General features: G+C 37.9%; 2 protein-coding genes across 3 annotated transcripts; both read right to left on the bottom strand.

Moving 5' to 3' along the window:
* On the bottom strand, positions 12-4,042 carry LOC18766573 (NADH dehydrogenase [ubiquinone] 1 alpha subcomplex subunit 9, mitochondrial). Its single transcript, XM_020570821.1, has 13 exons — positions 3,821-4,042; positions 3,639-3,735; positions 2,983-3,047; positions 2,674-2,759; positions 2,473-2,557; positions 2,318-2,388; positions 1,842-1,973; positions 1,644-1,759; positions 1,382-1,505; positions 1,230-1,298; positions 837-957; positions 502-714; positions 12-309 (listed from the first exon to the last, which is right to left on the bottom strand). Exons 1-12 carry the CDS (start codon positions 3,912-3,914, stop codon positions 575-577), a joined length of 1,200 nt encoding a protein of 399 aa, XP_020426410.1. The 5' UTR covers positions 3,915-4,042; the 3' UTR covers positions 12-309; positions 502-574.
* LOC18768484 (ABC transporter C family member 5) lies at positions 4,664-13,265 on the bottom strand. 2 transcript variants are annotated; one of them, XM_007200278.2, is made up of 12 exons: positions 12,822-13,258; positions 10,358-12,617; positions 9,904-10,224; positions 9,735-9,821; positions 8,687-9,382; positions 8,410-8,574; positions 7,591-7,885; positions 6,866-7,080; positions 6,353-6,658; positions 5,998-6,061; positions 5,651-5,890; positions 4,664-5,323 (listed from the first exon to the last, which is right to left on the bottom strand). In XM_007200278.2, exons 2-12 carry the CDS (start codon positions 12,464-12,466, stop codon positions 5,211-5,213), a joined length of 4,611 nt encoding a protein of 1,536 aa, XP_007200340.1. In that variant the 5' UTR covers positions 12,467-12,617; positions 12,822-13,258; the 3' UTR covers positions 4,664-5,210. The 2 variants fall into 2 exon arrangements, 1 of the variants encoding a protein (XP_007200340.1); XR_002272829.1 differs by having other exon boundaries at positions 5,231-5,323; positions 5,454-5,890; positions 12,822-13,265.

Here is a 14,165-nt window from a genome sequence, read left to right as displayed (position 1 = left end):
ATGGTTTGCACTGCTGAAAATAAAATCTATAAATTTAATTTATAAAGGGTAGAATTAAAGCCAACAAAACTCCATCATTTTCCCATCCCACTACTATGAGGACATTAAGCAAAAAAGATAATAAGATACATCAAATTCCCTTCATGGCTCAGGGCTTATGAACAAGTAAAAAAGATGCCAAATATCTTGAAATTACAAATGGTCGAAATTCAGTCAAATGTTACAGATATGAAAATCATAAAAGCACGACTCTCCATATCTTTTATTGCTTCCTACTTTTTCTCAAAAGAAGCAACCTCCTCTCAAAACCTGTGTTTACCAAGAATATAATCATTAGCAACCCCAAAAAGCCCATGTAGATCATCACAATGGGGGCAATTTTGAAATAGAATGGTCGTAGACCTTCACATTATTAATACATCTATTCTAAATACCACCAGTGAGGGAAAATGGAAGAAAGAAAAAAAAGAAAAAATGAAACACAAGTCTTGCACCCCAAACCTGATTCAAAGTTTCCAAGTGGGTTGCACTCCTGGACTTAAAAAGCATTTGAGAATTAAAAAGCCTAAGAGACTCATGGCCAAGCATCTGGAGACACTCTTTCACTGACTGTAGAACCATAATTCGGGCCACCCTTACGATATTGGATAAGAAACTCAACAGGGTAACCCTTCAGCTTATGGGGCACAAGTCCAAGATCACTGAAAGTCAAAGCTACAAAGTCCACCAAAAAATTAAGGAAAATGAGTAACCAATCATAGACAAGAAAATGATGAAAAAAAAAAACACGGGGAAGAAGGAACTACGCGCCTCATCCTAAAAATTATTGAACTTACAATTTTCTGAGACGACTGTATCCGTAGCTTGGGCAAGGATTTGATCTCGGTTGAAGATTTCAGGATTAGGTAATGGAAATGGAACTTTATTTAGTAATATTTCTCGAGGCGCTGCAATTGCCTGGAACATTCAAATTCATAAACAGATGAGGTTCAAGTAAACATTATTGAAAAAGGCATACACAGGCATGCAGTTAGCTCATCTGGCATGCAACTAGGACTGGGAGACCAGGCATTGATATGGTTATAAATATATCCACAAGACATGATAATGGAAAGAAAATGTTGGAAACACCATTACACTTTCTATTTTTTGTTGGGGGTTGGGGTTTGGTACTAGTTGCTATCATTCACTCTTGGCATCCATACAAATTCGCATCGTTACATGTTTACCTTTGCAATTGGGAGAGGAACCTTCACGTAGTGAGGCCATTCACGTATTGTCTCAAACATTAGCTCTGCCTGCAGTTTTTAGGTTCTTAGCAAGAGAAAATTCCACATTGATGCAACAAATTCACATAAACAGATGAGAAATTAGTAATTACCAATTGATGCACTGTAAAGACCTCAGGCCCACCAAGTTCATAAACTTTTCCCATGCTGGTGCCATCATCCTTCAAGGCTGCCACGATTGCCCCAGCAACATCAACAACATATACAGGTTGGATTCTGCATGGAAGGTATTACAAGCAAAATATCCAATGAGGGTTTAGAAAAAGGCATGCAAGTGCACGATCAAAGTTGTTATTTTACACTAATTTAAAATTTAAATTTAACTAACTTCCAATTGATATATTGAAGACATACTTGGTAGATCCATCCCCAATAAGTGGAAGAAAGCCATATTTCTTCGCAAAAAAGGCCCAGCGATTCAAAATTCGGTCCTCCGTACCAATCAGCACAGCAGGTCTCAAAACAGTGGCCTATTCATGAAAGTGAGTGTTAGACGCTATGCTCCTGAAATAAACATATCGACATACAAGAAACCAAAGAAAATGATTCTACCTCTGGCAATTCACGTAATACTGCTTCCTCTGCAGCAGCTTTAGCCCTTAGAAATCTGGAGGGTGACGAGGAAGATGCCCCTAAGCAAGACACTTGAATAAATCTCATGATACCACCGTGTTCCTTGGAAATCTGCATAAAAATATAATATTGAAGTAAAAAAACAGTAGATGCATTACTACCAAATGAAAGAGGGGGAGAGATCCCACAAGACCCTTCTATAACTATCTTGAAAGAAAAGTTCAAATGCAGGCTTTACAGCAGCATCTCAGACTGCAGCTTGTTAGATAAGATCATTATACACAAAATATTGTCACTGAGACAAAATAATCTTGACTAGAAACACTTTTTTCCTCCCATTTTTGTTAAGTTTGATGCTTTGTGAAACCAATTTTTAAGAGAAGCAGATGGCACTAGGATCAGAAGCAGCATAAGAATGACAAATAATGTTGTGAATGTCAATGCAGGATACCTACCGTTGCCAGTTGTTCGGCCATGGAATGATTCACTTCCTCAAAGCTAAAGTTTCTTGTCTCATAATCCCTCCCTGCCAAGCTACAAAGTGTTCCTTCATTGATTCCAAAGATTTAAATATCTTTAACATGTAAAATTACAATTGAAGAATTTATACCAATGAGATTGATAACCACATTAGCTTTCGCCATGACTGCCTTAATTGAATCTTCATCTCTCGGATTGTATTTCATAGGTACTATCTGTGTATGTGAAATGTGAGAAGATCAGCAACATGATAGATTGAAGAATGGAGAACAAATGCATTGCCGGTCAAGAAAGAATGTTTAACTGTGTGAAACAACACAGGTTACCCTACCTGTCCCAAATCCCCCATCAACTTCAGATGACGATGGGAATCCTCAGAACCACGGAAAGGAACTAACACCTGACTTCCCATTTTGGCTGGCAGTGAAGTAAAGAGTCAGCACACACATGCATGAAAAATACTATAAACACTTTTCTATCTGTCTTTTTTAAGGATAAAAAATTAAAAACGTATTTCACAGATCAATTTCAGTCCAACAATCTCCTCTAGAAATGTTCTCAATGAAAACAAGCACAATCGAAATAAATGCATGCAGGTAACAATGCCACCAATAAAAGCATTTATATACAGTTAGCTCACCAAGTTGTTGTACAAGATAACGACCAAGGAACCCTGTAGATCCAAAAACTGCAGCAACAATGCCACTGAAAAAAGACAGATTATTTTCCAAACAATGTAAACAACAGAATTATGGGGCAACGTAAAATTGCAAGCCCAATCCCTCTAAAGTGTCTAAATTCGCAAAGTGAATAATTTCACCTAAAACACATTATTCAATGAGACCAACATAATGTTTACTTTCTAGTTATGAAACACAACGGGAAAAAATACATCAACAGATTCAATATCTATGTTGTCTAGGTTTTCTTTTACTAATTTTTTAATTCAGAAACGAGAAGCTTGATCATCTGTATGGTTAAACCATTAACGGGACGTAATGTTCACCTGGCGCAATCGTAAAACATTTTTCTCACAATACTTGAGCTGGTAGTTAGCTTCTTAGAAGTTACATTCCATTTCCAATGAAAATTTTACTTACTAATGCAAATGTAAGAGATAAAAAACTATCCTGTCCTAATAGAGTAAAATCAATTTCTGACAAAAAGTTTGAACTTTTCCTACATTTTGCCAGAAAACAAATGGAGCAACAACAATCTAACCCTTTCGCTTTTTAAATTTTCTACCTTTTCCAGACTGAAAAATGCGTAACTAGAAATAATGAATTGGAGTGTTACCTAACAGATGATCTTCCACCTGTGCCCTTGCGCACAAGGTGCCCCACTCCCTTAGTGGCGAGGGTAGATCCGTACTTCGGACGATCAGCTCCATAATCTACAAAATTGACAAATTGAAATATTAACGTCACGAACTTAGGGAGAATCAAACCCTAAGAAATGAGGAGGAAATGGGGGGTTACAGTGATCGGAAACAGGGTAGATTGACTTGAGCAACGAGATTGAAGACGAGGGAGTCAGGTATTGGTGCCCGACACGCTTCGAAATGGCCTGCATCGTGCTCAGCTGCAGTTTTCAGAGAGAAGAAGAACCTGAACGAAAGAACAAGGACTAGGTGAAGAAGATGGAGATGGGGCTGATTTGGGCAAATGCTATTGCTTTGTGATGCTGTAAGCCTTGTTTTTGGGCCCAATTTACATGAGGGCATGATTTGGCCTATAGGATACAAATTGGGCTCTACAAATGACCCACTTGTTTGAAAAGAGATTTTTTTTTCCAGATAATCAAGGGACATTATTGCCCTTATGATGACAAATCTTGATTTGTTTGGCCAAATTTTTGGTTTATGTAATTTGAGTCAAATTCTAGTTTAGGTCAGCAAGCTACAGTGGCAAAATTTCCAAATTTGAAATTAAATGTAGGGACCAAAGTGAAATTTGGCCAAACTAGAAATAAGGGTAATGCTTGTGAGAACCGTTTTCTTATTAACGTTCTAATATGTTAGGTTATCAGACTGTAAATGTAAACAGTTGATTAAGGTTTTGTTTGAATTTAGTGTATGATAGTTTGACGACTTAACATGATCACCAACTTGATCATGTTAAAACAGTCTTTAATTTGAACATGTAATTAATTTATGATGAGATCCTGATCCGTTGGAGGCTGTTTGAAAGTAATTTTATAGGTCAAGGATCATGAGCAAAATACCTGCTATATCTTCTATCCGCCTGATTGTTTAATTTTCTACAGAATCATGCATGAGCATGGTCAAAGTGTCATAAACCAGAACAGAGTTTATATGCAAGTTTTCAATTTTCAAGTGAAATCCATTCAGTGCCAAAGGAAACAGGGACAAAATGTGGAATTATGATATTCTAGCACTAGGGTCTAAGCATTCTGCTGTGGAATAAAACAGACTCATTTCAGACCAAAAACATTGACTAATCCAGCTGCACCTATTGCCTAACTAAATAAATAAGCCTACTCCTTCAACTAGAGACTACATTATTCAACATGATTAAACACAAATATACCCCCCATCTCTGCCTCTTGTAATTTATTACGACTCTCACCATCCCAACTTATTTGTCTAAGTACACTGACCGTGAAAGAATTCCCCGATTCGGCTTGGGGGATGAATTAACCCATAATCACTGTAAATTAGAAACAATTTTCCTCCAATGGGGTTTTGGAATGATAACATGACATGCACCTTTATCCTTCCCATTATCTTTCAACTTCCCGAATGCAGCAGCAGCCGCAACGAACTTGGTGGCATCAACTGTCTCATTTTGTAATCATCAGCTCTTGCTGTTGCCTTTGAATCAAAGGTTCTTAGCCATGACATCAGAATCAAAAATCTGGTATGCCACTAGACCTTGATGAATATTCTGTTACCAATTTTAGAAACATGGATGATTTATCTTCTAAAAGCCTTGTAGGAGTATCAAACTCTGCAACTCGACCTGCAAAAACATCAAATATGGTGTTTAAAACCCCCCCCAAGCACCAAAGAATAAACTTTCTCAAGGAAATGCAGAATCATGTCACAAGAATATCCAGTTAATGAGCACTTGCAATACATGAATAACTTACTGAAGTTGAGTCCCTCACTAGTGCACATAAAGATTCAATATCTTGCAAAGAACCTTGTGCAAACTCTTACATTTTCTTAACCTATACAGATTATGGTTTAAGAGAAGGAGCTTATTTTTCAATCACGACTTCAGACTATTTTTCTACTTTTTGATGAATCCTGTGTGCCACCCTTCAAAAAATGCAACTGTACGTACCATCACTGAGTACCAGTACAAGATCACTGTCAATTACGGTTGGGATACGATGTGCAATAGTACACACAGTGCAGTTCTTAAACTCTGTTCGAATAATTTTCTGAATGAGATTGTCTGTGGCTGTATCAACCGACGCTGTCGCTTCATCAAGCACCAGTATTTTTGCTTGCTTAAGCAATGCCCTGCCCAAAGAAACAAGTTGTCGCTGCCCCACACTCCAATTATCTCCATTTTCCAGCACTGCAATTTCAACATAAAAATACAACTCATTGGTAGCTACACACAAACCAAGACATTCTAATTTCCTTTATTTAGAGAGTCGGATGGGTAAGAGATTTAACTCGTACCTGGTGTATCAAGCTTTTGCTCTTTTTCACGGATTATATCTCCAAGCTGAGATTTGTCAAGTGCCTGTACCGAACAAATCCAACCCTAGTTAGGAACTATGTGTATAATACATGTGTGTACGAATTCCTAAAAAATACTTTAATTTCCTGTATACTTTGCAATAACATAATCCTTGGTTTTCACGGATCAATAGACTTGATACAAGGACCAGTATTACCTTCTGAACTAAAATTTGTTGATAATTATATTAAAGAAAACCCCCTGCTGCTTAAGTAATAAGAAAATTACTTGAATTGCGAAAAATGTAGTCAGATTCCAAAATGAAAAGGATAGGATATGCAACAGTAGTCAAACCTGCCAAATTTCATGATCCAAATGCTCTTCAAGGGGATCAAGATTGCCCCTAATGGTCCCTTCAAATAAGGTAGGATCCTGGGGTATGATACTGAGACGGCTACGGAGATCATGAAGACCAATCATTGAAATATCAACGTTGTCTATTAGGATCCTCCCCCCTGCTGGTTCAATTAGTCGAAATAATGCCTGGATCAGAGTAGATTTACCACTTCCAGTACGCCCAACAATTCCAATATTCTTTCCACCAGGAAAAGTACAAGTTACCCCATGAAGGACCACAGGAAGATTTTCCTTGTAACGAACCTTCAAAGGAAACAAGGAAGAAGGAAGCAGGACTGTTAGCATTTTGCAATCCAATTGCAACATAACTACACATTATTCCTAAAATTAAGCGTAAGCATAACAAAACCTATCCCCGTAACAAAGAATAGGCACATCAAAAAACTTATCCCTGACATTAATTACAAGGACATGTAAAGATATCATGAAATTGAACTGCAGGCAGCATACCTTTAAATCAACCATTTCAATTGTTCCATTCTCTGGCCATGTACATGGAGGATGAGAATCCTCAATAACAGGTGGAGCTTCACTTGGGATTTGACTGTACTGATAAATCCTTTCAATAGAAATAATCTTGTTTTCAAGCTTGCAAAAGCTAAGTATCCACCGTGATAGGCGTGCATTCAAATTCAGGCCATATGTCACAGCAAGGCCCGCCATGCCTTCATGAAAGAACCAATTATCATTAGATATCGCATTTTGTCATACTCTGTAAACTCTACTCTATCATCTTCCCATCAAGTCATCCAATCATTTGAGACTAAGCTTTAACCTATGTCAACACCAATCCAGTTTTCAAACCTATTCAGTATTCTAAAGCTAGCAGAAAGGGGATTTCTTTTGCTCTACAAAGTACATCAAAGTGCGCTACTGAATGAAAACTACAACAAATTAAAATGTAAACAATGTGTTTATAAGATATGATGGTTGAAAATTATGATCTCAGAGATTCAATCAGGTTAAAATTATAGTGTAGTCATGTCACAAGGAAAATGTCAGCATGAAAGAGATACGATGTCGTAGATACTCCCAGACAAGTTCAAAGATTTTTTTTTCTGTGGGTGCACACCTTGAAATGCCCATTCTGTGATTCATATTCACCTCATGTTTTACAGAACTCAATTCTCATGATAACATATAGATAACTTTAGGAGTATAAGACATAAACTTACTTGGATCGATACTTCCATGAGGAAAGCTCACAAGTAAAATCATGCAGAAAGCGAATACAAAGGTTGAGAGAAGTTCCATGCGCAGGCAGAGCCATTCAATAGCTGCAATACTGCAGAAGAATGGACGAGCAAAACAATCAAGAAGATAAAGATTCCTCTTCATGAACCTTTTTTCTTGTCCAAATCCTCTTATTGTGGCAGCTCCAGCAATTGACTCACCAAAAAGATGGATAATTGGAGACTTCTGGATGCTAACAATTCGGACCAGTTCTCTTGATGAAGCCATGTAGTATTTCTGCATCACAGAATGCTTACATTCAGGTGCAATATTTAATAACTTTCAGCAGAAAGGGGAACAGGAAAAAGATCTTAGACCCTTTGAATTAGTTTTTGTAACATTAAGTAATTAGCTCGAAGATTCATACATGCAACAAGACAAAAAGACAAAAGAATAAGGCTACTCAAAGTTAAGGAATTGATCAAAATGATTTAAATGCTTTTCTCTGTAGCAATCACTGCAGGCTCCACACAATGATGGTGCATTATTACTAGGCGAATTCTTAGTTTCTGAATCTTATATATTCAGAAATAAAATTGTAAAAGTAATTGTATTCCCCCCAATTATTTGAAGAAGAGATGCAAAGTATTTTTTGAGACCTTATGTCATTAAAGTTCTAAAATCTGATTTATCTACCATTTAGAGGAAATGCTAGAAATTGAATATGATACTAACAGTGAGCAATACCCTTTTTTTTTCCTTCATTTCTAAATACCAAAGAGTACTTAACACAACAATATCAGGGCAACAAATGTAATTACCTGCATCCACAAACAAGCAATGGCCATAGGAATAACAAGAAGCAAAACTTGCCAGGTAACAGTCGTCATCACACCAACAATACCAATAAGTTGTATTGTCGTTGAAGCGAACCCACCAAGTCTAAAAGGAATATCAAGATCCACCACACTTTGATCAATTGATACCTATAGATTGTAAACAATTCAAAAATTATATATGCAAATGAAAGGAGTTTGTGTAACACGTGTTTTCACAAACAGAAAGTCACATAAATTCCAGCAAACACAAGAGACTTACACGATTCAAGATCCGTCCAGCAGGAGTAGAGTCAAAGAAAGACATTGGTGCCCGGAACACACTTCCAAGCATCTTCACAAACAACTTCTGTGCAGCTGCTAGACCAAATGTAGCTACCAAAATAGCTCTAACAAATATAAACCAAGAGCTCCCAAATGCAAGGGCCATGTAAACAACAAGAAGGACCATCGAACTCACTTTCGGTTGGTCTCCTTCTGTTTGGGGATTTGCCCAAGCCATCCACCAACTACTAGCAATTTGAAGGAACTGAAATATTGCTTGTGCAATGATTATGGGTGGAATCAGCCATCCTTTATATGCTGCAGCCATATATGACAAGTAAACCTTCATGCTGACTCTTCCTCTTACCCTTTCCTCTTCCTGGACAAGCTGCTTTTTTCTTGAACGCTTTGCTTTCTTTTTCTCTTTAATTGCTTTCTGCTCTGAAGCTGATGCACCTTCTTGCACTTCCTTTGCCAAACAGTCAACACTACTGCTAGGTGTATCACGATTTTTTCGGAGTTCAATAGAGCCATCTGGACACAAGCTTTGATCTGAATCTCCTGATGAGTAATTAGGAATATCCATAGCTTCAATTGCTTCGTGGTGAGCTGAGACTAGTGATTTAAAATCAGTTCCTGCCTGTAAAAGATCATCATATTTTCCTGCCTGCATGATGCGCCCTCCTTTAAGAACCTTCAGAGATGGAAAATGAAGGTTACAGAACACTCTCAAAAACACATAAAGTAGATTATATAAAATCAGACATAGGAAACTAAACTGAGAATAAATGGAAATGGAAGGGGAAAGTATGGAAAACAAAAGGAAAAATAAAACGTCAAAAGTTTTGCAATAAACTAACAGAAACAACACAAGTATAAATATACCAAGCCAACCGGTGATGTTACAACCGCTAATGTAGGATAGGCCTTCAAAATAATGCCAAAATATGCTAACTGGCTAACTTATCAAAATAAGCAACAGACTATTGATGCCAATGTGGACCTTTCATTGCAGAAACAATATATTAAAAGTTTGAAGACTATACCAGTATTAAATCAGCAGCCGGCAGAAATTCAACTTGATGGGTCACGAAAATCACAGTTTTATCTTCTAATGCTGTCAATATGTATTCCTGCAATTCCCCCATAATATATATTTAGCCATATTCAAGTCAATTGAAATGTGATATCAATGATACAATTAGCAAGTTTAACCTTAAACAACTCTGACCCAGTGTGTGCATCAACTGCACTAAAGGGGTCATCAAGTAAATAAATGTCAGCATCTTGATAAAGTGCCCTTGCAAGCTGCACACGTTGCTTCTGGCCACCACTCAGATTTATACCCCTATCACCAATTATGGTCTGATCTCCATGTGAAAAAAGTTCCAAATCTTTTTTCAGTGAACAAGCATGGATAACCTTCTTGTACTTTGGTTTATCCATTGGGCTGCCAAAAAGAATATTTTCTTCAATATTTCCAGATTGTATCCACGCTGACTGAGGAACATAAGCAGCAGTACCGCATAACTTTACCTGAAATGATATGGTAAGAAGCATTCATTGGGAATTATTAATAGTCAGCCTAAGAAAAACAACTTCATGAACCCGCCAGGAACGAAAACATGAGATGCAAAACAGAATAAGAAATTCAAAAATACAAACTTACTTCACCGGAGATTTTTGGGATCTCACCAAGGATGCAAGAGAGAAAACTTGATTTTCCAGAACCAACCATTCCACAAACAGCCACACGCATCCCTCTTTCCACTTTCATTTGTATTCCTGATAATGTTGGCCTGGGAGAGGAAGGGTCCCAGGAAAACGCACCATCTTTAATTTCTACTGACGTTTTTGTGATGCCTCTTGGCAGGACAATTGTTGCATCCTCCTGCAACTCTTCCTCCTGCAGGAATCCAGAAATTCGATCAAGGGAAACTTTTGTCTGAGCCATCATTGATACAAGATCAGGGAAATTCCTGAGTGGTTCTTGGAGTATCCTGAAAGTGGCTAGAGCAGAAAGAACACCACCTGCAGTGAGGTGATGACCCAAAAATATAGAGGTACCAAAAGTTACAGCTGAAACAAATATAGGAGAGCTCCAGAACATGAATGTAATAAAAGCCTGAGAGTAGAGGGCTTTGCGTAGCCACTTGAACTCCACACCACGCATCTCTTCTAACTTCAAACGGTACCTGTCCTCCCAAGCTTGCAACTTGAGAATCCTCATGTTTCGTAGACACTCGGAAGTCTTCCTCATTCTTTCATCCTTCGCAGTCATCAATTTGTCTTGATAATCTTCTTGTATCTTTGCCACAGGAACAGTAAGAACAATGGAGATAATGGTGGCAATCAACGTCGCAACAGAAGCAATTCCAACATTCTTGTACAAAATTGCGAGGGCGAGAATGATTTGCATAGGAAGCATCCACATGTCATGGAGATACCAGGAGTAGTCCCCTATCCTTTGCACATCAACAGCCATGTAATTAACAATCTCTCCACTAGTGTGACTTTGCTTGGCCGTGCTGGAAAGCCTGAGTCCTTTTCGGTATACCATTGCCGTTAGAGCTGATCTTACATGCATACCCAAGATGTCTACCCCGAGATACCACTGCCGAGTCGTTAAGGTCTCAACAAGCTTGGCTGCAAAGAATGTCCCAGCAAGGATATACCCTTCATGGGGGAAAGTCTCTATCCCCCCTAAATAATCGACAAAATAGCTAATCATAAACGGACCAACATATGAAACAAGAGTATTCAAGCCAGCAAATATGGCATTACAAGCTGCCTCCTTCCAAAATGACTTGAGAATTGCCCAGGCTAAAGAAGGCTGTTTTGAAGGATTTTCAACCTTCAACTTCTCCCAATTTGAATTCAAGATCTTATAATTGGTCTTGGCTCGATCTTGCGGTGCAAGAAGAGGAATGTCCTTGATCTCAAGCGGTCTCTTTGCCCCAATTGAAAGAAGTGGGTTTAACCAAGAAAGTGTGGCCAAGCTAAAAAGCCCAGCTTCATGATAAGGGGTAACTTTAAGACACCCTGCTTCTTCTTCAAGAAGCAATGGCTCTTGAAGATCAGAGTGTCCAGAAACATGAATACCAGTAACACCCCTAAATGCAACAAAACAAAGAAAGGCTAGGGCTGGTGTCACAGCGAGATTTGCCACAACATGAGAACGGAGGTGTTTTGAGCCTTCTATTGCAAAACCTCTCCCATCAACATATAAAGTGCACAGACAAATCAGAAATGACACAGACCACCAGACCCTCAACAACAGTGGGAATTTCTCAGACACCTTGAATTTACAATGCAGAGCTGCAAAACTCAGCACAAACCAACCTAATCCTTGTGCAGCTGGCAAGCAAAGCACAGACCAATCCACAACCTTCCCATTAGAAGTTGCTCTTATCAGACCAACCCCATCAAAACCCAACAACACAACTTGTACAAACAACACATAGAAGCAACAAAAGACCGAAAATTTGAAGTCTGTACCAACTCTAACCTCACGAGTTTCAGCATCAACAACAGTATTATGCCGAATTGAGCTCGCATTCGAGGCCAAATCATCTTTAAGGATTCTAATCCGACCCAGACAAACAAATATTCGCCTGGCTGAGATGATGAAGAGGAAGGCAAGAAAGAGTACCAAATTGATGAAAATTGAAGAGAGTTCCAAAACGGGTAGACCTTGCAAAGCTCTCAAAAAGGTAATCGATGATTGTTGAGCTGGTGATGAAGCAAAGGTTCCATTGAGCAAAAGAGTGAGACCCATTATTGAATATAGCGGAACTTGTGAAGGAGTCGATTGAAGAGAGTAAGTCGATGGTGAGCTAAGCGAGAGAGATCGAATCGTTTGACAGAGAAGGGCATTTCACCATCTGGGTTTTGAGATGCAACCAAATATGTATTTGTAGATAAAAGCTCTGCAGACACATTGCACATGGAAACAAACAGATTTGTTTATCAACACGGAAAACGAAGAGAGGTGAAGAGAGAGTAGACGATTCTCTTTCTCTTTCTTCGCTCTCTATTTTCTTTTGTTATCTAGAGGGAACACAACGGGACAAAGACGATGACGAAAAATCAAAACTTTCAATGGAAAAATAACAAAAAAAATTAAAACAGACCTGAAAATTGATTTAACGGTGTGAGCCGATGGAGGTTTTGCTGAGGCAAGCCTGTGAAGGAGGTTGCCCAACAAGCTCTGCCTCTCAAAACGCAGATTAAACACCAGAGCAAACAAAGCTCACACTAAAAATTGATAGAAAAACGTTAATGTTGACGATAAAGCTTTGGGCTCTAAACGTGTAGAAGTCGAGAACAGAGAGAGAGAAAAAAAGAAAGAGAGAGTTTCTTTATTTTGCTTCTTCTTTTTAACTATGTATATGCATGCCCATCTTGTAAAGTTGTTTATACAGTCGTGTGAGAAAGCGAGATGGAGAAAGAAGGAAGGACGTCGTCAAAGAGAGAGTATTGGTGAGGGAGGGTAGTTTTTTGGTGAATGAGAAAAGGGAAAGGTTTGTGTATGTGTTTATTATTAGTTTTAAATTTCAGATTGTGAAATAATGATGTGCTTCGATTATTATTTATATGAAAAACGTATGCATGTTTTGTTTTGTAGAATCTAGGCACACACACATACACACATCTGTGATTTGAGAAAGAGGAATGTAGACAAAGAATATATTGGTAATCAAAAGAGTTATTATTATTGACATGGGTTTGTGGGTGTTGATGAGATCATGACAGGGATATCATCAAACATGGAAATATTAGATTATGAGTAGACCGTCCATTTGTTTATGTTTCATAGAGAGAGAGATAGAGAGAGTGTGAGAGTGAGTGAATTTTGTTTGTTTACACTTTACAGTGTGTGTTTGTTAGTGGTGGTGGTGGATTACTGGATTCCGAATGAGAATACTGAAAACGACTGTGATTTGCATCATGATAAGTTATTTTTTTGGGTGGTGATTTTCCCACTCTTCTTTTAGCTACTTACATTTTCTTTTGTTTTTTTAATATTTTTTACTATAAGATAAAAGAGAATTTAAGTGAACAAAAGAAGAGTGAGAACATATAACTTTTTAAAAATAAAGTGTAAGTAGATAAAAAATGAGTAGAAAAATCAATACTCTTTTTTTTTTTGGGTTTAATAGTATTTATTCTAAGATTCAGAATATTGAGTTTGAGCACCCTTAAACTTTGTTTCGTTTATGAGAAAGAAGACTTGAAATTGGAAAATTAATTGTGAAAACCAGTGCATGAACCAAACAAGGGGTTAAGAATGAAAATTGATAATGAAAAGTGAAAACCCAGTGCTGCCCTGTGGTTGCAGAGAAAACTGACTGCCACAGAGGGCATGAATTTTTTGATTCAAGGGATTGAAATTCATGGGTTGGGGTGCCTAAAGAAAACTGTGTGTTGTTTTTTGTGTTGAACATATCAGGAACCGCACTTATCACCTAGTTTGG

This window comes from Prunus persica, chromosome G8 (genome assembly GCF_000346465.2).
Source record: "Prunus persica cultivar Lovell chromosome G8, Prunus_persica_NCBIv2, whole genome shotgun sequence".
Classification (NCBI taxonomy): domain Eukaryota; kingdom Viridiplantae; phylum Streptophyta; class Magnoliopsida; order Rosales; family Rosaceae; genus Prunus; species Prunus persica.
Note: the sequence above shows the minus strand (reverse complement) of the source record. Positions and strands in the feature narration are given on the sequence as shown.